The following is a 26625-nucleotide window of genomic DNA, read 5'->3' on the forward strand; positions in this document are numbered from 1 at the left end:
TCATTGGTTAGTTCTCAAAAGTTGAGAAAATAAAACAAGCACCTGCTTATCTTTAGAATTTCTCAATAATCCAATTAAAGGGATTAAACCTAGAAAGTAGGCGCAAATTGATCTACGTAAATGTACGCAGCAATATACGACAATGTCCACATGGTTGCGAGGCCACAGTTGACCTCATTCTGTCACTTGGCAACACTACATACATTGTAGTGCTCTAGTGTTTAGCTTTGACGTTTACAAGAAAAGGCACATCTTTCATCCATTTATTCTAAAGACAGGTAAAGTATTCGATATATCTACTTTTGTGTCTTTTGTTCAATGTTTGAATGATGACTTTATGAGGAAGTAGAATAGCAATCATAACTGACATAAGTTTGTGAATCATTCATAATCATGAATGGTATGGTGATTATTTCAATATGAATATGTGAGTTCTATTTCTATTGCAGGGTAAGATTTATAAGAATACACCACATAATTTTGCCATAGCTTTAATTTGAGGAAATACTCTGCAGTCATTTCCGGCTTCTGCATGAGTGGGTTAACATGGGTGGGTTAGTTGTTGTCAACAATAGTATGAGATGACTAGCAGGGTGTACCGATGATGGCGATGTCAAATGTCCCATGCCATTCCTGTAAGACTGCATGGTCTTGTACCAAAAGCCCTTATAGCTCCTTATTTATTCGCAAAAAGTAGTTGACTGAAATTCACCGGAGATTTTGAGGAATTGGTCATAAAATAGACGCTCGACCTTGACTTGAGTGTGGCCAATTCTGAATCTTGAAAGGATGTTATAATGACGGTTCGTTCTTCAGCTAAATCCATCCCATCATGCCGCGTATTCGATCAGCCGGTGCCCGCTCGGACATGAGTGATGCTGACGCGGAAGGGATCACGGAGCGTGAACAGGAGTTGGAGAAGTTGAAGAGGCAGCATCGTATTATGCAATGTCAACGAGAAGACTATACAGAGGAATCACAGAATTTAATCAGGAGACAGAAGTATGTGATTGGTGGTCTTTTAAATCAGACAGTTCAGCTTTAACTGTGGGTTGAATCAGACAATTCAGCTTTAAATGGCTGATTGAATTAGCAGTTCGACTATGGCTGATTGAATTCGACAGTTCAGCTTTAAATTGTGGATTGAATGAGACAGTTCAGCTTTAAATTATAAACCAAATCAGACAGTTCAGCTTTAAATTATAAACCTAGGACTACGTGCTTTTATTGATACTTGAATCTGACAGTACAATTCTGATTTGTTTATTGGATAATGGACTGTCAACTTTTATGGATCCACTCATCAATCATCTCAAACTAATTCTTTTAAAAACCTTTTTCCAGGAACGAAATTGAACAGCTAGAAGATGACAAACGAGATCTGTTGGTCGATATGCGTCTCGCAGAAAGTCGCTGTAATGAAAATAAGGACAACAAGAACTGTGACGAACTCAGCAATCTGGCTGATGAGAAAGGTATAGGCCTACATGCATGATTTTGATCCTCGTATCTTTAGAGGAGTCGATGTCTATGAGGACCCTGGTGAATCAGTTCCCCAGATTGCCGTGAGGCGCGCCGTGTGGTTGAGTTAATCGCTTGGCGGTCCAACTGGCCGAGTTTGATTCTCCACACAGCAGAGAAAAATGCAACAAACTTGTAAAGCTTTATGGGGCCTTACGTACTTAATATTGCTGACTGAGCTATGAATGATACAGATATTCAGTAATCTGGACCCTCTGTATTAAGGACAGCATTTGTCAGTTCCCAAGGGTGTCGAAAGCAAGGGTTCTACTATTAAAAGCTTGGCGAAAGATTTTTACTAACGTACGCCATTGTTCCTTTTTCCAGACTTCATGGAGCAAGAAGTCGAGGACGAACGCAACCTACACATGGAGCTGGACAGTGAGTTAAGAGCCTGGGAGAAGAAGATTCGAGAACAACATAAGAAGATGGGTGGCGTCCACATGAGTGGGGCACATACGGTCCAGACACAGAAGAAGGCCAGAACGCTGGAGAATAGGCTCGATCAGGTAAGAAGAGAAGCAAATTGTCTAAAAGATCTATATTTACCGGTACTAACTTACTTTTTACTTGTTTCTGAAATTCCTCCTATATGATACCAGGAAGACACAACCAATCACACTGTGCAAATAATATTGTGTTGGCAATAAGCTGTTATCAGTAAGAACCATGATGTCCACCTGAGCACAGTGTCCAGACATAGAAGGATAGAACGTTGGAGAATAGACTCAATCGGGTAAACATACAGTAATCATATTCCATCTATTCTATCTGTGGCTTGGTGTCTTTGTCAAGGACACAAAGATGAAACAGTGATGATCCTTCCAAGAGGCAAACCCACTGCCTCCTCATTATCAATTTGCAATTGACATTTTCCTCTAACTTTTCCCAGGCCCTGAAGAAATTCAACAGCGCCCTCACGATCAATTCCGACCTCCGCGATGAAATCGACAGTCTTCGCAATGAGAGGAAACGATTTGAGAACATTTACAAGAGGCTGGATAAGGAACTGCAACAACTCCGCCGCGACATTGGGGAAGTGATTGACACGTCAACACAATCCTATGATGCAAGGTAATTTGACATCTTCAATCAGAAAAATCAAATTTTTTAGTTAGAATTTGAAACAATTCAGCTGATATTGTCCTTCTATTTACCTGAGCCACTAAAAAACACGATGCACAAGAACGACGTAGGCCTTTAACTTTATATTTATGATTCCAGGGATGAAGCACAGGCCAAGATGATCCTCCTGAAGGAGAAGGCAGACAAAGATCTTCAGCAGCATAACGCTGAGATGAAGGAGCTGATCAGGATTATTGAACACGATCGCAAGCTCAAGGAGTTCATGGGCATTAAGGGTCAGGAGAGGCAGGAGGATCCTCAGCTGGTCGCATGGAGGCAGAAAATGGGTAAGGAGCGTGTGTGGGTGACTTTACTGGGCTGGTTTTCTTATTCAAAAGGGATGTCGTTACCCCTTGAGAGGGCCCTGGAGCTTTCAGGCACTGCAACTTCGGAGAGGTTTAAGATGATCTCATCATTTCGCAACTTGCAGGGGAGGGGTAAAGTGATCTGTTGGTGGGTAAAAGGAACGCTTTTAATGAAATCTCACCCTTTTTGAATAGAAATGCAACCAAAAATAATGATACAGATGATATTTCAAGTGTTTCTTTCAATTGAGAGGTTGGTTCTTGGGAAATGCAATGCAAAATACTTTGGGCGTGAATTCACCCTCATGAAATATTTTAGAGAATGGTGAAAAATGTCAAAAGTTGTAAGATGCGGACACCACTGGGATATCTATGAGAGTGTGGTCTGTCGTTCTGCCTATCATTGATGGTCTTGTTTCTCTCCGCAGCATACGAAGCCAAAAAGAAGAGAGAGAATGAAGAAGATTCCGTCGAAACGTACGAGGCTGCATTTAACAAGATTCAAGAACTCATGGAGGAAGAAGACCTCAACGCTCTCGTCAAAAAGTTCATTGAAACGGAAGATCAGAATTTCGCGTTGTTTAATTATGTTAATGAGCAGAATAATCAGATTGACATGTTACAGGATCACATTGCTGAGGTAGGTTGCTTGTAACCTTGGGCATGTCACTTTGCTCGTGATTTTTCATACCAAACTGGAATAGCAGGGTTAACTGTAGACAATCTCCAGCAAATTTCAATCCAGTGAACTTATAGTTATCACTTCTGTAAAGGCTTCAATGAATGGGCGATGCTTGGGACACTGCAGTCCACTTTGGTGACAGTGATGACGGCACCGTCAGTCCTCTGGCCCTTCACCATATGTGACCCGCCACGGCAAAATGAGTCGCATGTCGCACAGAAGATGAGCCTAAAATGACACCTGGACATAATAGAAGAAATTGATATATTCAGATTTCACAAAAGGCAGACAATAGTGAAATGAACAACCAGTCCGTCTCAACCTGTCAAGCTAGGAGGGACATGCGACTCATTTTGCCATGGCGGGTCACATATATGTACCTTCCATAATGTGATGAATTTCCTGATTTCAGATCAAGAGCGAAATCGACAAGTTCAATAGCCAGGGTGCCGAGATGGAAGCTGAGAGGAAGGTGATCATGAAGCAGCTCGAAGAGAAACAAGTTATCAGCTCCAAACAGGCTGATGAGTTTGAGGAGAGATTCAAGGAGGTCATGAAGATACTGGATCAACTCAGAGCGGGTGAGTCTAGGTTGAACCATAGTGGGACGATTTTGAGTTCTCCCCAGGATCGAACCGGGGCCCTACACTCCTTCGAGGACCGTGGTTGGCAGAAGTTCGAAAACATTTCCTGATTTTGCATCTGGTATCATAGAAGAAACCAAACTTAACCTGTTTCTTTCAGTAGTATAGTACAGTGGAACCTCCCTTAGCGGACACCTCTCTATTAAGGACAACCTCTCTATTAAGGACACTAGTTTCGGTCCCGAATTGGTTGTTACCATTCAATTTGACCTCTCTAATCAGGACACCTCTCTATTAAGGACAGCACTTTTCAGTCCCGAGGGTGTCCTTAATGGAGAGGTTCTACTTTCATACTACAATAAACAAACTTTGGGCATTCAGGTTAGCCATTTTCTAATTCGTCTCTTTCAGGCATCGAGTCATTATTCAAAAAGATCAACTGCGACCGGGCCGCCATTGACGACATGTTAGGTGCACAACAAGGGGTGACGGACAACAACATGATCCAATACCTCGGCATCATCGAGCAGAGGACAAACGAACTCCTTGGTATTCAGACGTACATGACGGCCAAGGATTATGAGAAGTACGACCCGAAGGCGGCCACTGGATTACTTGGGGAAGGGCCGCTACCCCCAGCGCCACCACCGCACGTACTGGCACCTACTGTTGGGTAAGTTAAAAACTCTTAACGAGACTGTCACAATGTGACATTAATTTGTCATAAAAAATCCTTCAAATCGCGTCACATCGATATATATTTGATTCGATTTGTTGCATATTGCCTAGGGAGACTGCAAGGCTCATAATCAAGGTGTCAAATATTTGACTGTAGGAAGTCACGTTTGTCTTTGTGTCCTTGAGCAAGACACCTTGCCTACATTGCTGCATCCTTAAACAGAGTGGATGGTTGAATGCCTTGTGTCCTTGGGAGTATGGTACAGGGGACTCCTGTTCCGTGGCCAAAGTAAAGAGCCACTAGGCCTATAAACCCAATAGGAATTCAACTGTAGTGGCACTCAGCAAGTGCTCTCTGGAGCAAATACAGAAAGAGAGAATATTGTGCACCTTTGATAAAATATTTGTTTTGTTTCTTCCAGAGATGAGTATGAGTCGGAGGCGAGTGAAGCAAGCGATGATGAGCGACCATTTACGCGATCCGAGCTGACAAACAAGGTGATGAAAACAGTCAAGAAGCGTGAAATTGCCGCACGGAATCAAGGAGACAAATACGATTTATCGAACGCCAGAGAAAAAACACAGAAGAAAAAATCGGAAAAGAAGTAATCGTGTATAAGAGACATTCCTAGACTGTTCCTGTCTGCTGTTGGTGGTTGCGTTCAGGATTTTAAAGGGGAAGTGTTGTGTTGGGACATCAGGGTGGTTTGGGTTGTTTCAGCCATCAAACCAGCTGTGACTTGATAGTCCCTTTAACACAAATGACAATTGTTCAGTTAGATACTGTGTTGTTTGTGGTGCCAAGTGCTACAGCAGAGATATTTTTTTAATAAGAACTATCCTGGCCATATCATATATGTCCGACCTTATTTTCATCTTCAGTGTGCTGTATGGCATTTCTAGATATTTCTAGAGTTCTGAGTCTTCCCCTAATTGGTCAATGTGGGATAGCTTTATATTTAGAGCCTAGTCTAGTCTGATGAAAATATCTTCCTATACTATGTCAACTAAACTCTTTCATCTTCGAAGAGCTGTTCTATATATTTTGTTTTCAGGCATTTGATTATGGTGGGGGCTGCCCAGTCCAAAAGGGGATGGATTTCCATACCTAACATTTGATATGGAAATCCATACACATAAAAATTGCCATTTTGAATTGTCATGGTCATGCGATTAATACTAAAGTATGGATAACCTTACCATTACAAACACCATGAGTATGGAAATCCATATTATAGTACTAAATATGGAAATCTATGCCCCATGTGCCACCTAGGGCACGAAGGGCCCTAAGTATGGAAATCTATACCAAGTATAGGAATCCATACCATGAATGGATGGTACAGACTGTTTTCGTATCTATTTTGTCCTTTATTCATGCGACGTGGCGTACATACATTCCCTTGTCTTCCCTTGCTATGGAGTTGCATTTAAGTAGTCTAATAAAGCTTTTTATCCGTCCAAAGAAAATCACAATCATAGTCGAAAACAATGAAGTCTTCGTGGGGAATATTTTATTCCTTTATAAGTAGGTTTCTTTTTTATCAAAATTGTAGTCTGAAGTATGAAATCTTATAATTTATTTTGTCGAAATCTATTCAGATGTTTTTTAATGTCGTCTACTATACAAACTATTAGTATTCATGTGAGATCAAACCTTGTTTAAGCAGGACAGTTATTTAGATTGTGTGTGTACATGGATGTCAATGTCATCAATATACAGGGATATCCAATACATATTTGTATGCAATCAATTATTCATGATAATCAAAATGAAATAGTATTGTTCTTTTTATACAAAAGCCAAAGATAAATTTAAATAAAAATCAATCAATGTGTTGTCAATTTCTTTGAGGCTTAGCAGTCATGTACCTTTTCAAGGTCAATGTATATGAAACCACACATAAATTCCAATGCATTGCCAAGCCCAAATGTCCTGTGTTCAATTCTGTACAGAAAGGCCTAGTGTAAATGTACATAAAGTTTTAGATAAAAGCATTTGCTAGTCTTTATTCATATCACCCACTGGCTCGATCTTGATAATATGGTCACTGTGACTCTTTTTTTGCCTCCTGTCACAGACGAGTGGGGTGATGTGAAGTTGGTTCTGACATCATAACGAACAAAGTTAGGAAAATAAAATTAGAGTAAAGTAACTTTTATTGATGCATTTACACAGATTTGACCATACAACAAGAGCTTGTAATATAGATGCAATAAGAACACGAGTCGCAACTTTTTCAGTCCCTGGAAAACTTCATTCCATTTAGTATGGATTACAGCCTTATTTTCTACTTGATTCCAGTAAGATTCAATCAGCAGTTAGATATTTCAACCACTTCTTCACTTGATTGATTCAATCAGCAGTTAATTTACTTTCAACAAGTTCAACGGATCCATCAAAATGAGACAAACTAAACAGTCTCTGGTGGAGATGACTTGCGTTTTTTCCCTCGCATATTTTCAGACCCAGCAACACATATTTCAGAAGAAGCAACTACCCACCCACATGATGTGTCTAACCCTACACAACCTTAAGACTGCTTTCGCCAATCTTACCACTTGTCTCATCTACCTCTCTTAAAACAACATCTTCTTTACAAGATTTATCGCGACTCCCTTCTAAACCAACCCCAGCACCATCCCACAAAGCTTTTTTCCGTTGTTTTGCCCGCTGGCGGCATTTTTTCCGTTTCGCGGAACGCTGTAAAGACTTTTCACAAGATTTGACCACCCCACTCCCGTCCACATCAAGCCGAGCTCCACCCTGTGGCGATGACACCTTACGTCTCTTACAGCCATTTTTTGATCCCGCATCACTTGTCCCAGTCAAAGGAACATTACTCAACCCAACATGAGTCCCCACCTCCATACAGCTAGTTTTACTTTCAGCTACCTTTTCATACGACTTATCAGTTTGATGCCCAGTACCACTCATAACAAGTCCAGCAGTATCCTGCGTAGATGACTTTCGTTTCTTGCCCAGAATATTTTCAACTCCTTGGCAAGAGAGGCCTGTTGTCTCTGCACTAACTTTAGCAAAAGTAACACTTCTAACATCCACAGATTGACCTGCCCCGTTTTCACAAATGTCACGCCCCGCACAATTTCCCAAACTACTGGTAGTCTTCTTTTTCTTTTTCCTTTTCTTCTTCTTGGATTTCACAACAATTTCAACCACATTTGAATCAACAGGACAAACATCCTTTGTAGCGCACACACCACTTTCTAATGAAGAACCTGGTATCAAAATCTCTGGTGAATCAGGCAAAGTCCGCAAAAAACACGCAACAAAAAACCCATTGGTCAAGTCCACTTGCGGCGACGCCCGAATACACGACGCCCCGACATCATCGCCTCCAACTCCACGATGCGTCCAGTCGGGTAAAACGTAACGCAAATGGAATTTCCCGCCAAAATCTTTCAAAACATCTTTGACGACTGCCTCGTTTTCTTCAGGATGAATTGAACAAGTCGAGTACGTTACTGCTTTGACGTTTGGGAAACACAAGGCGTGTTTTACGATAGACTTCTGGAACTTTGCCAAGTTTTCCAGGCGATCTTTCGAACTTGACTTTTCATCATCTGTCAAACTGTTCAGGCGACTAGCGATTCCTGAATAAAAGGAAGTTAGAATAAGTGAGTCTTAAAGGCCTAACTTTTTCGTCTCAATTGTCCTTGAGCAAGGCACTACACCTAATGCCATATTGACAGCCCAAGCCAAGGAGAATTATTCAGATTTTCTCATCTCTGCCAGCTAGATAGATGCACTCATTAACTCCCGAGCGGAGATTAGAAAGTAGGACTAAATGCTTTGCTCAAGGACACAAAGATGATCAAACTGAGAGTTGAACCCATGTCATCCTGTGTCTACCCCCGGCACTCTAACCTTCAAGGCCATGATCTCCGCATTCATACCTGAGCCACTGCAGGACGGATCCACTAAGATGTACTCCACGTCGGCGTATTTCTCATCATTCGTGTCGACCGTCAGAAAATCTTGGTGCTTGTAATCGATGTTGGTGGCGCCAGCTATTCTGCACAGTTTCTGCATTGTTCGGAGCCGACGCGGATCAAGATCAAAAGCAAAGATTTTCCTGAAATGAAAAACGACGTAATGATCAAGGCTAAAATCAAGTCAGCTTATCATACTATAGTAGAACCTCTCTATTGAGGACACCCTCGGGACTGACAAGTACTGTCCTTAACAGAGAGGTGTCCTGATTAGAGAGGTCAAATTGAATGGAAACAACCAATTGGGACCAAAACTAGTGTCCTTTATAGAGAGGTTGTCCTTAATAGAGAGGTGTCCGCTAAGGGAGGTTCAACTGTATTTAGTTACAGAGGATTTACAGGGATATCATGTCCGGTGGCGAAACTATTGTATAAACTATTGTATAAACTATATTGTATAAACTATTGTATAAACTATCGTATAAACTATTGTATAAACTATTGTATAAACTATTGTATAAACTATTGTATAAACTATTGTATAAACCAGTATCATCCTCCAAAATTATGTTTCCTCCTTTTACTGCAAATTATGGGGAAGGACGAGGAATCGAATAGACGTCGAACAACCCCCTTCATAAGAACCAAACGACTCCTCTTCTAACTCACCCTTTATTTTGCATAATGGCCGCCATGTGACTCGTCTTATTCCCCGGAGCGGCGCAACAATCGATCACATGACTACCAGCAGGTGGCGACAAGATGTAACTCGGGAAACAACTAGCCTGAAATTGAAAATGAAAACATGTCGTTACCAAGTGTGAAACAGTGAAATTGACATTTTAAAAGTTATCAATAGGGACAACCTCTCGACTATGACCATTCAATGGTCAGCTCTACCTGATGAGCATTTCCTGAAAGTGCTAATTGTGTCATGATTGCAGCCGCAACTCTCGTCATCTCCATCCTGCTGTGTGAGACACCATTGACTGCCGATCCCTTTTCAAAGGTTCCACCAGATCAGGAACACAGCTATCTAAGCAAGGACAGGACAACCACCTGCAGCCAAATTTAAAGTATCTCTCTCTTCCATCACTATCTCCACCAGAAAGTGATATATTTTAGGGTTTCTAGCATTAATTCATAGGATTAAGGAACAGAATTCAACATTTTGAGGTGCACAGTTTCAGGGGTCAGTTACCCCCAATGAACAAAAACAAAAAAAGTTTGAAATTTTTTCCCCTACTGGCGCCTTCTTTTACCATCAAAATATTTTGTAGGTAGTGATTTAAGTAAGTACCTTGTCTTGTAATATGATGTGGCCAGACTTGTGCAGCCAGAAGTTGTGCAGGTCTGTCCCTGCGCTAAACACCAGCACATTCTTGACGTGAAGATCTTCAGTGAATTGCTTTGGTAGCAGGTTGCGCACAGCTTCCATGAAACTGAACGATGAAAACATAAGTTTACATGTGTATTTTAAATGCAATTAGTTTTGAATGCAGTTTAGTATGATGGAGTTACTCCAGATGTCACATAATGACAGACCAACCTACGTTGCAATGGTGAGTCTTCTCCTCAGCAATAGCCTACATTATCAGTTGACACTAAGGACAACTGGAGAGCTATAGGTCATAACTTTCAAGCCCAAACATGAAAATTTCAGATGAACTACCCGTTTTTCAGGTGTATGTTGCGTAATAACCAGTACGTCACAGATTTTGTTGTTACAGTTGTTGACATGGAATCTATTTTTAGGGCTTCAAGCTCACAATGATACTTATTCAGTAGGCCTTAGATTAGACATTTATAAGCAATTTTACTCAACCTTGCAATTGTGCCATGTTTTGAGAAACACCCAGTACTTTTAGATAAATGCATTCAGGTACATGTACATGCATTGGCAATCATACCTTTCATGACTGTTTCCAGGATTCACAACCTCTCTATACCCTTCCGCCACAAACTGCCTCTTGACCCAGGCCACATCAGCCCTTATCGTATTCACGCGGACATATCTTGGGAGCACCACACTAGCTTTTTGGACTTCTTCCGGAATGAGATCCTGGTTTGTGACGGCTCCTGATTTTATCTTGATCCGGGCCAGCTCTGCATTGAGGGCAGCCTTGTGGTTCAATATGCAGGCCTGAAAATAAAACTTGACATTTTATTTAAAGAAGGTGGGAACACACTTTTGAGACAAAGACTGTACTAACATATTTGACCCAATTCAATATTCATATCCGTCTGCTGAAAAGTTTTGGTTACCAATAACAGGCAATGATTAAAAGCTTTCTAATACTTGACTTGCCAAACTCAGAAATGCAGCGCCACTCGCGGACAAAGATAGAACAACTCGACATTTTTTTCACCGGTTTTCGCTGCGCATGCGTACCAGCCGTCATCTTTAGTTGATTTCCGCTTTTCGTGGTCATGTTTATAAATCTTCTGTGGTACGTCTGTTTCTTAACACGTAATAGTTATCAGATTGCTAAATTATCTTAAATCATGAGCCTTAAAGAACTTTTTGAACTCTCAAAAACTTACAAAAAACAAGTTCAGATTGCCGCCATTATTAGTTTCCGGATGGCTGGTAGTGGTACGCATGCGCAGCGAAAACCGGTGAAAAAAATGTCGAGTTGTTCTATCTTTGTCCGCGAGTGGCGCTGCATTTCTGAGTTTGGCAAGTCAAGTATTCTCACATCATTTTATCCTCAGAATATTCGAAAATTATTCAATAATGAACACTTGAACTTGAAGATAGAGGTCATCATTATAATGCTATAATATTAAACTGAACAAGTGTGACCCACCATGACAAAATGAGTTGCATGTCGCACACAAGATGAGCCTAAAATGACACCAGGACATAATACTAATAGACGAAATTTATTTACTCAGGTGTCACAAAAGGCAGACAACAGTGAAATGAACAACCAGTCCGTCTCAACCTGTCAAGCTCGGAGCGACATGCGACTTGTTCCGTCATGGCGGTTCACATATGATGTTGAGGTCAATCTGTTTGTCCCAAAGCCTAGGCTAATGGCCACTCTGGTTCGCCCAGAGGCAGAGGAGCAAAATGGAAAATATCTTGGTTTTGAATAAGATCACGAACCTTCCACTTTCCAGCAGCCTGCAACCCCTTCCCAAACAAGAAGTCATAAAGAAGAACAATAGTGAACGCTTTGGTCTTCTGGCAGAGGTTTCTCTCTCGCTTCAACAGTTTGGTAGAATCGATGATCTTCTCTAAAACCTGTCGATATTTCAATGTTTCACAGACAAGCGCGTACAGCTGTTTGATATTCTGAAAGAAAAACGGGGAATTACTAAAAATACTATATACAGGAGTACAGGTCCTCATTGCATCCTATTCAATTCATCGGAACGAGTTTACAATCCCCGATCACACCCCAAAAAAAGGTCATCGGTTGACAAACCAAGCACCACTGTTCAATGGATTTATACTATAGTTGAATGCGATCAAACTACGTCATTTCCGATCGGGGATTCTAAAGTTTAGCCAATTCATCACTGGCACTGCATGCATTTAAAAGTAGGGTATGGATGAATAATGTATGTGCATGCTTCTAGATGACTTTGTGTATATCTTTTTCACTGAGTGATGATGATTGATGTGCCTAATTCATGACAATTGGTATCTTTTTAATCATTTAATACTAAGTAGGCCTAAGTTCATTTAGATTTTCCAAAGCTTCAAGAAAGAATTACCCTAAATTTGCTACTCAGAACTAAGGACTTAACAGTGTGCTTCTTCTCTGACAACTTCCCAATAATTTCAGCCGCTACTTCATGCGCTAACATGATGTTTTAGAAGGGATTATTACACCAATTTTTCTCACTCTCTTTGGGGTTTTCTTGAATGACGTCATTTAGCAGTTGTCAGAACGAGACCGGGATTCCCGAAGGAATAGTTCGGGAAATTTTACTTTTAGGACAGAGCTCTGAATTTCTTTCGAAAATCAATGCAAATAAAAGGGCAGGGCAGCAGTTTGGAACACTTGTATGTTTAATGGCAGAAAGGAGTATCCAGAATTTTAGTTTGATGGCCTCATCAATAACATCTGGTGTTCCCCAGCCTTCTTGATCGATATCAACGACCTCCCCAAAAGTGTGAAGTCACACGCACACTGTCTTGCGCTATTGCTTAACTAAATAGCCACAGGGATCTAGGTGTTCACACTTCATCTGTAGCATAAAGAGGACCATAGGATTTGGAATCAAAAATACAATCCTTGGGTGGTCTTATCATGCAGAATATAGTGTATTGACACGTTAAAGTTCCTTAATTTCACCTAGGTGGGGACCAAACGTTACCAAATATAATTATTTCCAGAACTGAATTTTGAACCGGGAGATGGGTGCGCAGATGGATGCGCACTCGTTCGTAAACTCAACATGGCGTCGGCTGTTGTTTGAAAAAATCTAAACTTTCCAATTTTCAATGGCCAATTTTTGCAAATCAGCTTAGGAAGATACACTATTCATTTGTTAATTTGCTAGTTTATTAGACGAGGTACTCATATGATACAAAATTATATCTGATCCCGTTGATATACAATGTAAAAACCTGTTGTTTGTGGTGTTACTTCTATTCTTTTCTGAATCTCAATCTGAGATCATGGAGATAGGCTACTCAGATCGAGATAGGCCTACATTCAACACGTTCAATCCATGACAGGCCTATACAATTACAATACAATATACTTATTTAGATACTACGTTGCATTTGCAATGCATTTCCATGAGGTGGCGCCTCGCCATGCCTCAAGTCTGTGCTGTGTCCGCTTGCAATGGGTAACCGGAAAAACGCCGACCGACCGACCGACCGACCGATCGACCGACCGACTGACCTGCCAACCTACCGTCATATGCATCCCTTTCGCTTCTCTATAGCACATGTATCTGTGTAGTGCCCAGCGCAATGGACGTGATGGAGTCCGACGTGTCTGACAGCAGCATCTCCAGTCAATTATACCGGGAAAACGAGCCCACGCGGTAAGGAACTGATAACGATACTCTAAAGATATGCTTTGTCTACATTGTCGGTTGATATAAAAACATGATTTGGGCCTAATCTGTGCACTGTAGTTTTTCTACTCGAGTGTCTCGACCGATGCAATGCATGAACTGCAACGCGCAACATGCATTTGTTGTCATTTGACCAGCGCACGTGCGCTTGTTTACAATTTCATTTCACATGACCTGGTATCGTGGATTGGATATATCACATTGACTTATGAGACCAGTGACTCAACTACGAAACTCCTTGGGTTGGTAGGTCGGAAGGTTGGTCGGTCAGCGTTTTTCCGGTTACCATTGCGCTGGGCACTACACAGATACATGTGCTATAGAGAAGCGAAAGGGATACTGCATATGACGGTAGGTTGGCAGGTCAGTCGGTCGGCCGGTCGGTCGGCGTTTTTCCGGTTACCCTTGCAATGCCATTATTGGCATTGGGTGGGCTAAGTCGTATGTTCTTGTGCCAGGCGCAATAAAGGAAATGAAGAGGCCAACTGAGCAGTAGGCCTAGACAGTAACATAAAAAGTTTAGTGAAGTTCTTCAAAGGTGTTACTGTGTTACGTCTTGTGACGTGTGTCAATGAATATTTGATTGATGATATTGATAACACCTGCAAGATCTGGATCACTGGATGCTGTTTTTGGCCAAGCTTGGTCTTCTGTTTTGTCTTTGTGGGCCTCTCCCACCATCTGATGTCTCCTGACCCTAAAGTGTCCTCTCCGCTCTTCCAATTGATCTTTCTTTCACTTCAGATAGGCTGAGTGTGCCATCATGTCAAACACTGTGAATGTGATCCACATCAAGGCCTCGCCAGAGGAGGCTGCCGAAAACCTGCTTGACACGCTGAAGGGAGAGCTTCAGCGGAAGGGAGACATCCTGTGCACGGCATGGACAGAGCTTCATACACTCCTCAGCCAGCCTGGTGTCGTCACGGTCGAAGATCCAGCAGTTCTTTCAACACTGCAGGACAGAGGGACTCTGTTGTCGACGACTTGGAACGAGTTGTATAATCTGATCGCAGCGTATCAGACAGAACTCTCGTCTCGGGAAAGTCAAGTTGTGACCGCGTGGGCACAAATACAAAATAAAGAGCAGCTCGCTGGGGAACTGAGAAAAAAAGTGGCGACGTTAGAGGAGGAGTTGAGAAAGAAGAATGAGTCGATGTCGACGACACAGGCAACAATCACGCAGTTGTTGTCTCAGCAAAAGAAATATGACGGTGTGTCAGACGACAAGCAAGCACGAATTGATAAATTTCAGGCGGATATGGAAGACCGAGAGACAGTGTTGTCGAATTTGACTCTGGAGAATCTGGCTTTGACCGCTAAGGTCGAGGAGCTGGAAAGTCATGTGCAAAATTTAGACCCGAATCGGTCAGAGCGTGAGGAAACGTTGGAAAAATACAGGAGCGAGATGTTGCGGTTGACGGAGGAGAATGGTTCATTGACTGAAAAATTGAAGGTGGCTAAGAATGGTTCTGAGGTATGTACGAGGCCTGCGCACTATATTAGTAGTAGAGTACATGTAGAAGTAATCGACAAGACAAAATGTAGCATGCAAGTATGCAACATCTGGCGAATTATTTATTTCCTGGCTGTAGTGTAGTCTATGTTACAATTAAGTCATATCTAAAGAAGAGTTTTGATCATTTGTCCCTGTTCCAGCCTGTTGTCAAGGGAGCTGTGTCTCAAGCTGCAAATGGTGTGAAAGAGGTCAAGTTAATCGCAACCCCTGTTCAGTCAGTTGTTAAGCAAGCAGAGAAAAAGAGAACAGTTCAAGTTGTGAGAACATTTCCTCAAAAGGTAAGTGGCTCTGGTGAAAGAAGTTAAATTAGTCTTCAGCCATTTTGGGCAGTTTTCAGCCTGTTTTTTGTCAGCCACTAGATGGCCTCACATGGGAGTCATCCGGCAGAAGGCTGCTAACCGACTTGAGGGGAGGACCCAGATGGAAGTCCCATGTGCCACCTGAGGATTTAAGGGTCCTAGGGGAGAGAAAGGGAGGATGGTTTCATTTAAAGCAGGTGCTGTATCCTGCACATTTTAGGCTGTGCCCTTCCCTGCCTTTTCGGATTTCTAGCTGAAGCTCTTAAAACTACGTTGGCCAATTCACTCTGCATTTGTGCCACCTCATCACAATGTAGTGGTGATGCAAACTTAATTTCAATATGAAACTCCGTTACTAGTGTGACAGTGACAAGAGAGTCCGGCCTCAAATCTCCTTGTCGAGGTCAAGTAGACGGACCCTTTAAGGTCGGCGTGTGTATGTGATCATTCAGTTGTAATACTTGTATTGCTCCAATTTTTCCTCAGCTTGTTGAAAGCAAAGGTGGTCAGGGTGATGCCACCGTTACCAACGTTACGACAGACCAATCAGATTCCGGTAAAGAATCTACAGATACGCCGCTCCGAAAAACAAGAGTAAGTCTATGTTTACGAATTGGTGGTTATCTATCGAAGGTTCACGCATGTGAGATTAGAAATTTCCAATCAGTGTCCTGATGAATGAGAGGTTTGAAGGGAGGATAGTTGATGCTTGAGGAATGAGATCAGGCAGACACAAAACCATCGACTGCAGATCAGATTGAGGCCCATCTTGCCATCTTACCAAAACTAGTGTCCTTAATACAGAGGTTGTCCCCAATAGAGAGGTGTCCGCTAAGGGAGGTTCAACGGTATGTGGCCTTATTCTGATTCTGCTTTTCCATGTAATTTCTAGAGTGCTGGTAATGCGAGTCCAGCTTGTGCGTCTACCAAGGAAGCTGCCACTCCCAGCGCCACTGATGTGGCGGTGGAATCCATCACTCCAAGGTCAAGTGGCCGGCGGAGAAAGGCTGAGGTAAGACCTGGCACTTCCTTACAGTAGGGTCATCTAGTCAAAAGTTGCAGAACTTTGGCGTTTTCTGAGATATGTCAAGTGTTTTCATATCATTCTAGTCAAAAGAACTAAGTTGTACTCAGGAATGTGATCAGATTTACCAAAAGATAGTGGTGTTGCGTAACACTAGATTTACTTTGGGTAGGCCTAACCAGTGCTCTCACGGTGTCCGCCGGTCAACTATGACACCGACTGCCCAGGGCTGTGTAACATTACTATTTGTGATCACACTATGACGATTTTGTGACAAGACAAAGAGGTCAGCCAAGTAGCTTGGGCCAGATCTATCGGAAAAACACTTCATTGGAATGTAGCATTGCTTCAATGTAAATTTCCATCTGGTTCGTTTTGGTTTTATTAGCGTTCGTTAACCCAAATTTTGAACTCTTTCAGGAAACACAGAAGTCCAGTGAAAACACACCAGCATCCGCATCAAAAGCTGAAGCAAGCCCGATGAGGAGTAAGCGTGGTCGGATTATAAAAGCAAAGGTATGCATCACATGAAAAAACTTTCCCTGACAAATTACCTTGAGGAGAATGCTGATTTTGAGAAATTGTTGAGTTCATCGACAAAGTTGTGATTTCGCACATGCTGAATGCATTGGTATAATGTCGGCCACTCTGGAATGTTCTTGCTTGTTTTCCTCATCCGTTTTGCTCTGAAATGTAATTGCTTGAAGGCCTTTAGTACTTTTATACTGTATGCTTAGGGATGTAGTGCCGTAGTTGACATAGAAATGTCCAGTATTGAGTGAGTCCTGTACAACTGTACTGTCTCAAAGTGTTTTACGTTCGTTCATGTCATTCCCCACCCTAATCCAGAAACCTATCTATAGCAACCTAGGCACAGCCAGACTGCCAACACCCAATGCCCCACCTGGTCATTTTCTGCCCCTGATTGGCACTGTACAGGCCACGAACCAATGACCTTCCGATCATACATCGGATGCTCGACACTGGGCCATGGTGCTGCCCTACTGGTGTAAAGATGGCCTGCTCCTGAATACATCAATCCTATCGTTGAGATTATTTCAACAGAATCTAAACTTTAATGAGCCCTTATAGGACTGAGGGATGGTCTTCTGCTGTGGAAAAATATCCAGCAACATCAGCAAAATGATTGTGTTGCTCATTTGAAAACTAAGTCTTCACCTATTTTTCAACTCTGCACCTGGATGACACGAAACTACTTAGCGCTTTAGAATATTAAAGGTAAGAAAAAGCCTGGTTTACGTCGATTTCTTCCTCTTTATAAAATTTCTGGAATTTCTGGAATTCTCAAGTTTTAACCCTTTTGTGACTGAGAGTATTACGAAAAAGAAAACCAATGCACTTTTCCTTGATATAATAATACTTCGAATAAAAATGGTGCGATTTGAAATGAATGTCCGCGTTGTGATGTTCCGTTAATCATACTGAAAATCTCATCTGGTTTTCAGGGCTTCAGATACCCTCAGTCCTAAAAGGGTTCAGTTTCTGTTAGTGAAGTGTTTTATGGGGATATCTTGGGGATATTACTAAGCACTGTGACAGAAGTACAGGTTAAGTACAGTAGAACCTCTCTATTGAGGACACCCTGGGGACTGACAAGTGCTGTCCTTAATAGAAAGGTGTCCTGATTAGAGAGGTCAAATTGAATGGAAACAACCAATTCGGGACCAAAACTAGTGTCCTTAATATAGAGGTTGTCCTTAATTGAGAGTTGTCCGCTAAGGGAGGTTCTACTGTACTCTCAATAAGACCATTTAACTCTGATTTCATTTGCTGGTGCCATGCCAAAATCAGTCTTTTTTTGGCATGACCATGAGACTGACTTGATTTGTGATGTCATTTAAAGATGTTTAGAAGCATATTTGATCATTACATGTATAACCTGGAGCCAGAAAATGTTTCAGGATGGTCAACATTTTAAAACCCCCACAAATATTTGGTGTGATTGTCTGAGAGGCCTGTGTGGAAAGGTGACCACAATCAGTAAGTTCATCAAAATACGACCTCGATCATTCCAACCTTTCAACACATCCCATTGGTTTTTTTCAGCTGAAGAATTGTGCGATGGGCGCACACTGCCCGTTTTGTAAGAACCATGTGAATGTGACAGAACTCAAGAAGGTCGTTGATGGCCAGGAGGATGTTGTCATCGATCTCAGCATCGATGAGGGGAAACAGTTAGAGATCAACAGCCAGAGGAAAGAAGCGGACAAGAAAAACCAAAAGATTCTCTCTGCAGGTAGGTAACATTCGGGTTGAAGAAAGTAAAAAGCCATCAATTTGGCTTGTATTGTACATGCCGGTCACCGATCCAAAGGTTGACCGCGCTCAACCTTGCTTAACTTCCACTCCTGGGCCAACGCGCCAACCACTGGGCCATAAAGGAATTCCCTCATGGCTGGCGGGTTAGATTATGCCATATACCTGGGGGAACTAAACATGGCTCTTAGATCTTGTTAATGCAGTCGTTCTTTGAAAGGCGGAAAAAGTAAGTGCATGGAGAGATTTCTAATGTTTTGATTTTCTTATGGCGAGCCTGTAGTATCAGTAATTGGATATGTGAGGTCTTCTACTGGTGCATGTTTGTAAAGAGGTTTTGATTTTGATTCAGAGCAAGCGTGGATCATTATTGAGTGCAAAGAAAGTTTTAAAGTTAAAGTTTAGGGTTTATAGTCTGATGTCAACTACGATATAGGTTGTCATCCGACTTTACACTTTAACCCCAGTCTGTCCTGAAGCCTTTCAGTAGACCTCAGATGAGCTGCTCAACCAGCGCTACAATCTGAGCATTTCTGACCGGTACCCATTTATACACCTGGGTGCAGAGAGGCAAGTAAGACAGAGAGACCAGCCTACAGTCTCACGCCGACAGTGGGGATCGAACCCGGGACCTCTTGACCGCTGGTCGAGAGTCCAAGCCACTACACCAGAGCGGCTCCTTGATAAAGAACATGGCAATTCATGCGTGGCCCCTAAAAATCACATGAACATTTTTCTTCGTCTCTTCAGAGCGTGCGCGTACCATCGTTGGGTGCGTCGAATGTGGCAAGCTGCGTGTGGTCTACAGCTGGTACAAACCATCGGAGGAGGAAAAAAATATGCTCGAGGTCTATCTGGGGGAGATCTCATACATGTGTGGATTCCCGCTGTTCACGGAGGACTGTGAGCTCTACAAGAAGTTTGTTGTGAGGGAGCAAATGTCGTGCTGTTCACCCATGGAGACATCGTATTACAGTAAGTAGTCGGAAAGCAACCAACTTCAGTTTGGTCAGTCACTTACTTAGTCCTCTGGTGCTGAGACGTGAGGCCTTCTCCACCTCTCCAACTCCATCTTCCTTTGTCTCTGATGACTCTTATTGTGAATCCCAGAGAGAGAAAGACTACAAGTAGCTTGACAACGTAGTTGTTATGATGACATTTTTCTTTTTATTCCTTAGGAGCTGGGCGTTTCTCTCCGGTCTGCTTCCATTGCGGCACGTCAGAAGATCTCGCGGATAATAAACAAATTCAAGCATTGCGCTTGACATATGCTGTGGTGAGGCCAATATGTCAACCGTGTTTGGATTTGGGACTCGAGCCATGCACGAGGGCGCAACTGGCCTGACGGTGTTGAATTTGAAGACTCTTGAGTGTCCGTCTTGAGAAATCAAGGCGTTGGATCTTGATACTTTTGTGCGACTCTGTTTTTGCAATTATCTGCACAAACCATTGATTGGTTGTTAATGTAATTTCATCATTTTGATAATGAAATATTAAAATATGCGAGTTTAGACTGTTTATATGATGAGTGATGAATTGTTTATTTGTTGATGTCATCTGTTCTCTGAACATTACAAATCTGCACTAGAGAAACTTCCAGCAATAAGAAATCATGTCCTCCCTGCTGTGTTTTGTCAATAATCCTGATTACCTTGATAGCTTGGGGAAGCCTGTTCTAGTAATCCTTCTTAATCTACCTTTGGTCTGGGAGAATGAGACCTTGCTGTACCTGCTATGCTGGCACTGCCAAGATCATATCATCTACCTGAATAAACCGACCACATACTGACAACTTGTAGAATGAGCCAGGAATTATTTCATCACAGAATAAGAGAAAACGTTTAGGAACAGAGGAGGTAAAACTTTTCAGTCTACAGCGCAGATTTGTGGTAATGAAGCTGGAGATTCCAGAATTGGGGGCAAGTCATTTCCAAGGTAGGTGAGCAACTGACGGGAGGACATTGTAAATTTGCGGTTCATTTTGTGTACATGTGAATAAATTGAATGATTCGTAATTTCTCACAAAGCATGTTAAGGTTCATTGATTTAAAGTGGTATTGAATTACATTTGTACAAAAACAAGTCTCATTGTGTTTTGTTATGCAGCTTGCCGACATCAACTGTGCCATTGACTTCATACACCTGTATAGAGTGACAATCTTTCTGCGTATGCATGCATGTGGTTGGCCGGGCTCTAGCCATATAAGGGGGCAGGTAGTAAAATTCGAAAAGTTGTGCACACATACTGGCTGTTACAAGTTCTATATGACCAGTGTTGAAATGTCTGATCAACTGATAAACAATGTGGTGATGAATGATTATTCTGTGAAGTGTGTAAAGTTATCTCTCCAAGACATTTCCTTCTATGTTTTGATGTAATGCAATACCTACTGTGTTCTGGCTGAAAGATTTGGCTGAATTTTGGACATAGATTTGGATGAAAATGACTGGTTCAGCATCCAAGTTGTATAGATTTATTGTAGAGGTATGGTCTTGACGCCATGTGACACGTGTATTACTAGGTTATTCCTAGTTCCTTTAATGACTAGTTGGTGTAAATGTTCCGATGATTATGAAATAAAACTTGCCATGTATTAAAACAGTACTGAACCTTCGGTTTGTTTTGTTTGTCTAAAGTGCGTTGCAGACAAGCAATTTTTGTTGCAGTGACCTTTTTGTTGCAACAGGCGATAAAAAGATTGCTTGTCTCTGGGTGAAACCGGTGATTACTTGGTTGATCTAGTGTCACCTATTCTTGTCCCTACATTATATACTTAGTGATATACAGAAGCTGAAGTTCTTAAGTGCAGGCGGGCATTTATACCTCTAGAAACTTAAAAAAAGACACTAGTTTTATTCCAGAATCTTCGTTCCCCAATATTCATTTGTCTTGTTAATCGGGACATCCCCCGATCAATGCAATCGTTGTATGATGTTATTTGAAATTAAGACTCGTTTTTGTATTTTTTCGTCCCAAGTTCTCAAAATGGCGTATTGTTGTCTCTTTCCAGGGCGGAAACCAGGTAAACGATGGCGAATTTGTCTACTTCGCTCCCCGTCTCAAGACTGCCTGGATCGTTGATGAGAAATAAATATATCATGTCCTATAATGTTGTCAAGTAGTAACCATGGTTACCTGTTGCGTCTTTACAGACTTGGACCGACTACTACGCCGGATCCGGATACTTGACCGACGTAAAGTCTGAGCCGATTGAAACGTCTGAAGATTTGCAAAATTCTTCGAAAGATGTGAAAGTGTCTCGGGAGGTTACGGACGTCTCTTCTGATTTAAACCATGGATGTAACGTGAAGGATGTTTTGGAAGTAACGCAGAAAGTTTCTAGTTGTACTAAAATCACTGCCAGTAATATTACTTTGATTTGTGAATCGGACAATCTAGATCCGAAATCTGTTGTCGAAAGTGTTGGAAGGCGTGATTGTCAAGGGGAACATGATCAAGAAAAATTGATTGAGAAAACCGGACGGAAATGTGTTGATGTTAAATCGGGAAATAATTGTTCGAAATGCGAGTGTAAATTTACTAGCGGGCGTTGTTTAAGGATTCATATGTTACAGGTTCACCCTGTGAAGGGAGATTTGACGAAAAACTATGTTGGGACTAAATCGGGGGATTGGCACTTGGAGAGTTGCGTTGTTGAGGGTGGTCCAAGTAAGAATATGGAGGAATCTGTCGAAAGTAGTCCGGTAAAGAGTTTAAGTGGAAGTAGCCAGACAGAAAACGTGGAAGACAACAGTGAAAGCAGTCAGTGTAAGGATTTGGTAGATAACAGTTCAAATGAAAGTAGTCCGAGTATAAAGATTGTTGTGAGAAAAAGTCCCAAGACCTTATCGAGTGAATTCATTTGTGAGGAGTGTAGCGAGACTTTCCCGCGTAAGTGTCTTCTGTCGCGTCACGTTAAGGCGGCGCATTTCGTTGAGAAACCCCATCGATGTGGTTATTGCGGGAAAAGGTACACCTGCAAGGAAGAGTTGAAAACACATCATGTGATGCACAATATGGAAAGTCCGCACCGATGTGAGCAGTGCGACGCTCGCTTTCCGAAAAAAAGCCAGTTGGTGCGTCATGTTCGATCTCATACCGGAGAACGTCCCTACGTTTGTGATATCGATGAGTGTGATAAGTCATTCACAGATGCCCATTTACTCACATTGCATAAACGTCGCCACGGGAAACTTAGTCCGTTTATTTGCGAAAGGTGTGGCGCCACCTTTAGGAATAATTCTGATATTAAACGTCACATGATGTCGCATACGGACGAACGTCGTCATCATTGCGATGCGTGCGGGAAATGCTTTCGGCGTTTGGAACATTTGAAATTACATCTGAGGATTCACTCCGGGGAGAAGCCTCATACATGCGACACGTGTTCACGTGGGTTTGCTCAGCTCAGCGATTTAAGAAAGCACGAGAGAACACACACCGGTGAGCGCCCATACACGTGTGACTGTGGAAAAGCCTTCGCGAGTAAGGCAGCTTATCAAAGACATGACGAATTTCACAAACGTGATTTGGTAAAGCAAGAGTCTGACTCTGCACAGGTTTTAGAGGTGCCACAAGGGGACGTTACAACTTTAAAAATGCAAATCACTTCGCCTTTAAAACTGCAAACTGAGGAAGAAACTCTTGAAATGCTAGAAACTGACAAAGTAGAAAATTTGATCATTGACGAATCAGAAATTCACGACATCTCTGTCAGTACTGATACCAACTCGAACACTCCGGACCTTCACCTAGTTCAAAATATTCTATCAACACTGGCACGGGGTGACTTACCGAACCAGCCGCTGACGGTTATTCCAAGTGATACGAGTTCTGGTTCACAAGTGGCGGTGCGTATTGTTGATAACAACATCCAAGTCGTACCGCTCTCGGAGATAAAATCAGAAGAGGCTGGGACCAGTAGCATCATGCAATTAGAAACAGGATCAGGGTTCTCACACACGAACATCCAGGCCGGGGACTATGATCATCTTTTGCTACAGTTGCAGGACGCGGTTACTACAGCATCAAATAGTGCTGGTGACCAGGTTGTTCAAGTGCTGCTAGAGCAAGGGGACCAGGTTGAGCAAGAGGCATCGCATATCAAGTAAGCTAAGGTCCAAATACAGTAATAAACCTCCATGTTAAGGACATCTATAACAGTGTCTGCTTCTTTTGTCTGAATCAGATGACCTGCCCTTTGTCAAGCTCCAGTGCTATAAATGCCAATTCTCTAATGCAGCAGTCAGTGTAAGCCTTGTACCCCCGCTGGTCATGCAGTCAACACTTTTCATTTCCTTCTTGGGCCTGGATTTCACTTGAAATCACCATGGACCTGAAGGCGCGCTTTGAGTCTGCAGTGTCTGTCCTGGGATGAAAGATAATTGTTGTTTCTTTTTTGTCCATGTCTAGAAGGGTGTTGCTTGAAGGCCCCCTCCTTCTCCATGTGTTTTTGTGGGCCTGTATCTGAGGTGTCTTGGCTTCAGGTACCGATATGGTCTGATGACGGGCCAACTAAGGTTTGGCTGCGAGTTTCCAGTCGCCCAATACTTTTACACTCTTCATAAATATTCTTATGTTCTGTTTGAAATTCTAACAGTGGCAGAAAAAAGTGTTCAAAATTATTATTGAGCTGGTATGTTAACCCTTTCGACAACATTGCTACGATTTCATGACTATTTGTTTCTATAATCAAATAGTCCTGATGCTTTTTCACTGAGAAAGTTTATGTCAAGTTTATAAAATGATTCTGTCTGTTATCAAACTACCGTTGGTTGTTACAACCTTAAATTTGTACATACTGTAAGAGGTGTGTGGTCATTTCAAACTCGTGTTGTAATTTGGAAACTATTACTATGTTTGATGAATTGAATAATGTTCTGGTATTTCTTGTTCTGTACTTTACTGTGGAGTAATAAACAGGTTTCTTTTATAGAAATAGTATTTTCTGAATTTCTTTCACAACCTCGTTTCTCTCGAATTTCCTTGAAGGCTGCATGTCAATAGATAGGCTACTTGTGTTTGGTGGGGTTTTTTGCTAGCCATAGCAATAGATAGACACCAGGAACAAGGAACCTGGTAGTCGGCTTCATGACTCATTTAGCGCGTTCGATTTCTAGCGCCGCGCTTCGGTAAGCATCGGATCTCGCGCCTTGAGGCGCATGCCCAGTATGAATCGAGCCCGAACGCTCTCGCGCCAGGCCCGAGTAACTTTAGGGTCCAAAAGAATGACCAGACACACCACCGGAGGGCATAGATAAAACTAGACCGCAACATCTCTGGGATGGACAGTTGTTTTCATGAGCCATACACAGCACAGATAAGACATGACCGCAATACCTCTCTGGACCATACACCACGTCAAAGATAACGGCGCGAAGTCAACATGTTGACTTCGCATCGTTAGATCGTCTTTGATGTGGCACACATAAAAGTATCAATCTACGTGTCCTTGATATGCTACACAAGTGTCTTTGCTTTGGTTTGTCTTTATTTGCGGTAATAACCGCCCATACATCAGACTGCACTTTTTTGGCAAAAATATAATAGCTTTTGGAAGAAATTGATATTTGGATGTAAAAAAATTGTTCAATAAGGTTAGCGAGTCGTTTTTTGTAGTTAACGCACATCCGGTGGTGTGTCTGGTCATTCTTTTGGACGCTATACTTTATCCTAAAGTTACCCGGGCCTGGCGCGAGAGCGTTCGGGCTCGATTCATACTGGGCATGCGCCTCAAGGCGCGAGATCCGATGCTTACCGAAGCGCGGCGCTAGAAATCGAACGCGCTAAATGAGTCATGAAGCTGACTACCATGTTCCTTGTTCCTGGTGTCTATCTATTGCCATGGCTAGCAAAAGACCCCAGCAAACATAAGTAACTTGTGCTGGACTCTCCCCCTCCCCCTTGGCAACATTCCCTGGACATAATGGTCAAAATAATGACGCTACAGCTATACGCAACAAAAGTAGTGCCACCTGGCAGCAGCGTCTTGGATCCTGACCTTGCCGCGAAGCACCTGCTTGTATCCCTGTGACTCAACAGCCTACGCTGGAAGGAGCTCGGGTAGGGAAAACCATGCTAGAGACAGGTCTTGGGTGAGGGTCGAGACCAAAGTTGGATCGAAATATTGGTGACGGGATGCTTTGAAAGCCCCTCCACATTTACCGGGAGCTTTCGGTCCACAATTCATTCCCTCGCTACACAAGGTTACAGAAAGTAGACCAGACTATTGGAATATGTACGAGGCAGCAACCTGGTGGTCTTGGTGACAACTTGATGGAAGCTGCCTATGACAGGAGACAATTTTGTTAACAAGGTCCCTCACACTTTTTACGGCTTAAAGGGGGACTATAGGCAGGAGCAGGAGGGTTAAATACATCATATTCGGGTGACTTATATACACAGTAACGGCACTGGGCCATGTTTGATTCAGTACTAAATATATTCCTAGTACGGTGATATACCGTGAGATGGGAGAGACCCCTATAGGGGAGTTTGTGCAACATTATTTTGCCTACCCAGCTGCTGCCAATAATGTCCCTTTGAACCAAAGTGTGGGAGCCGAGTACATCAAACACCGCTACCTTGAGCAAACAAACAACAATAAATTAGAC

The 26625-nt window shown here is 42.3% G+C and overlaps 4 protein-coding genes across 4 annotated transcripts; 3 read left to right on the forward strand and 1 right to left on the reverse strand.

Moving 5' to 3' along the window:
- Window positions 1–133: 133 nt before the first annotated feature.
- LOC135496818 (coiled-coil domain-containing protein 63-like) lies at window positions 134–6698 on the forward strand. The gene is made up of 10 exons (XM_064786344.1): window positions 134–278; window positions 817–1002; window positions 1345–1475; window positions 1849–2030; window positions 2414–2595; window positions 2746–2933; window positions 3380–3591; window positions 4046–4214; window positions 4629–4890; window positions 5318–6698. The coding sequence occupies exons 2-10, from the start codon at window positions 833–835 to the stop codon at window positions 5502–5504; spliced, it is 1683 nt and encodes a 560-aa protein (XP_064642414.1). The 5' UTR covers window positions 134–278; window positions 817–832; the 3' UTR covers window positions 5505–6698.
- A 339-nt stretch (window positions 6699–7037) lies between these two features.
- On the reverse strand, window positions 7038–12707 carry LOC135496817 (28S rRNA (cytosine-C(5))-methyltransferase-like). The gene is made up of 7 exons (XM_064786343.1): window positions 12576–12707; window positions 11962–12150; window positions 10760–10992; window positions 10150–10291; window positions 9519–9634; window positions 8814–8992; window positions 7038–8510 (listed from the first exon to the last, which is right to left on the reverse strand). Exons 1-7 carry the CDS (start codon window positions 12666–12668, stop codon window positions 7420–7422), a joined length of 2043 nt encoding a protein of 680 aa, XP_064642413.1. The 5' UTR covers window positions 12669–12707; the 3' UTR covers window positions 7038–7419.
- A 552-nt stretch (window positions 12708–13259) lies between these two features.
- Window positions 13260–21606, forward strand: LOC135496717 (uncharacterized). Its single transcript, XM_064786188.1, has 9 exons — window positions 13260–13380; window positions 14640–15369; window positions 15552–15689; window positions 16197–16304; window positions 16603–16722; window positions 17155–17250; window positions 18802–18991; window positions 19762–19986; window positions 20190–21606. Exons 2-9 carry the CDS (start codon window positions 14659–14661, stop codon window positions 20354–20356), a joined length of 1755 nt encoding a protein of 584 aa, XP_064642258.1. The 5' UTR covers window positions 13260–13380; window positions 14640–14658; the 3' UTR covers window positions 20357–21606.
- Window positions 21607–22138: 532 nt separating this feature from the next.
- LOC135496718 (zinc finger protein 391-like) lies at window positions 22139–24929 on the forward strand. Its single transcript, XM_064786189.1, has one exon. The coding sequence runs from the start codon at window positions 22579–22581 to the stop codon at window positions 24121–24123; it is 1545 nt and encodes a 514-aa protein (XP_064642259.1). The 5' UTR covers window positions 22139–22578; the 3' UTR covers window positions 24124–24929.
- The last annotated feature ends 1696 nt before the right edge of the window (window positions 24930–26625 follow it).

The sequence above is a fragment of the Lineus longissimus genome, chromosome 12 (genome assembly GCF_910592395.1).
Source record: "Lineus longissimus chromosome 12, tnLinLong1.2, whole genome shotgun sequence".
Taxonomy (NCBI): domain Eukaryota; kingdom Metazoa; phylum Nemertea; class Pilidiophora; order Heteronemertea; family Lineidae; genus Lineus; species Lineus longissimus.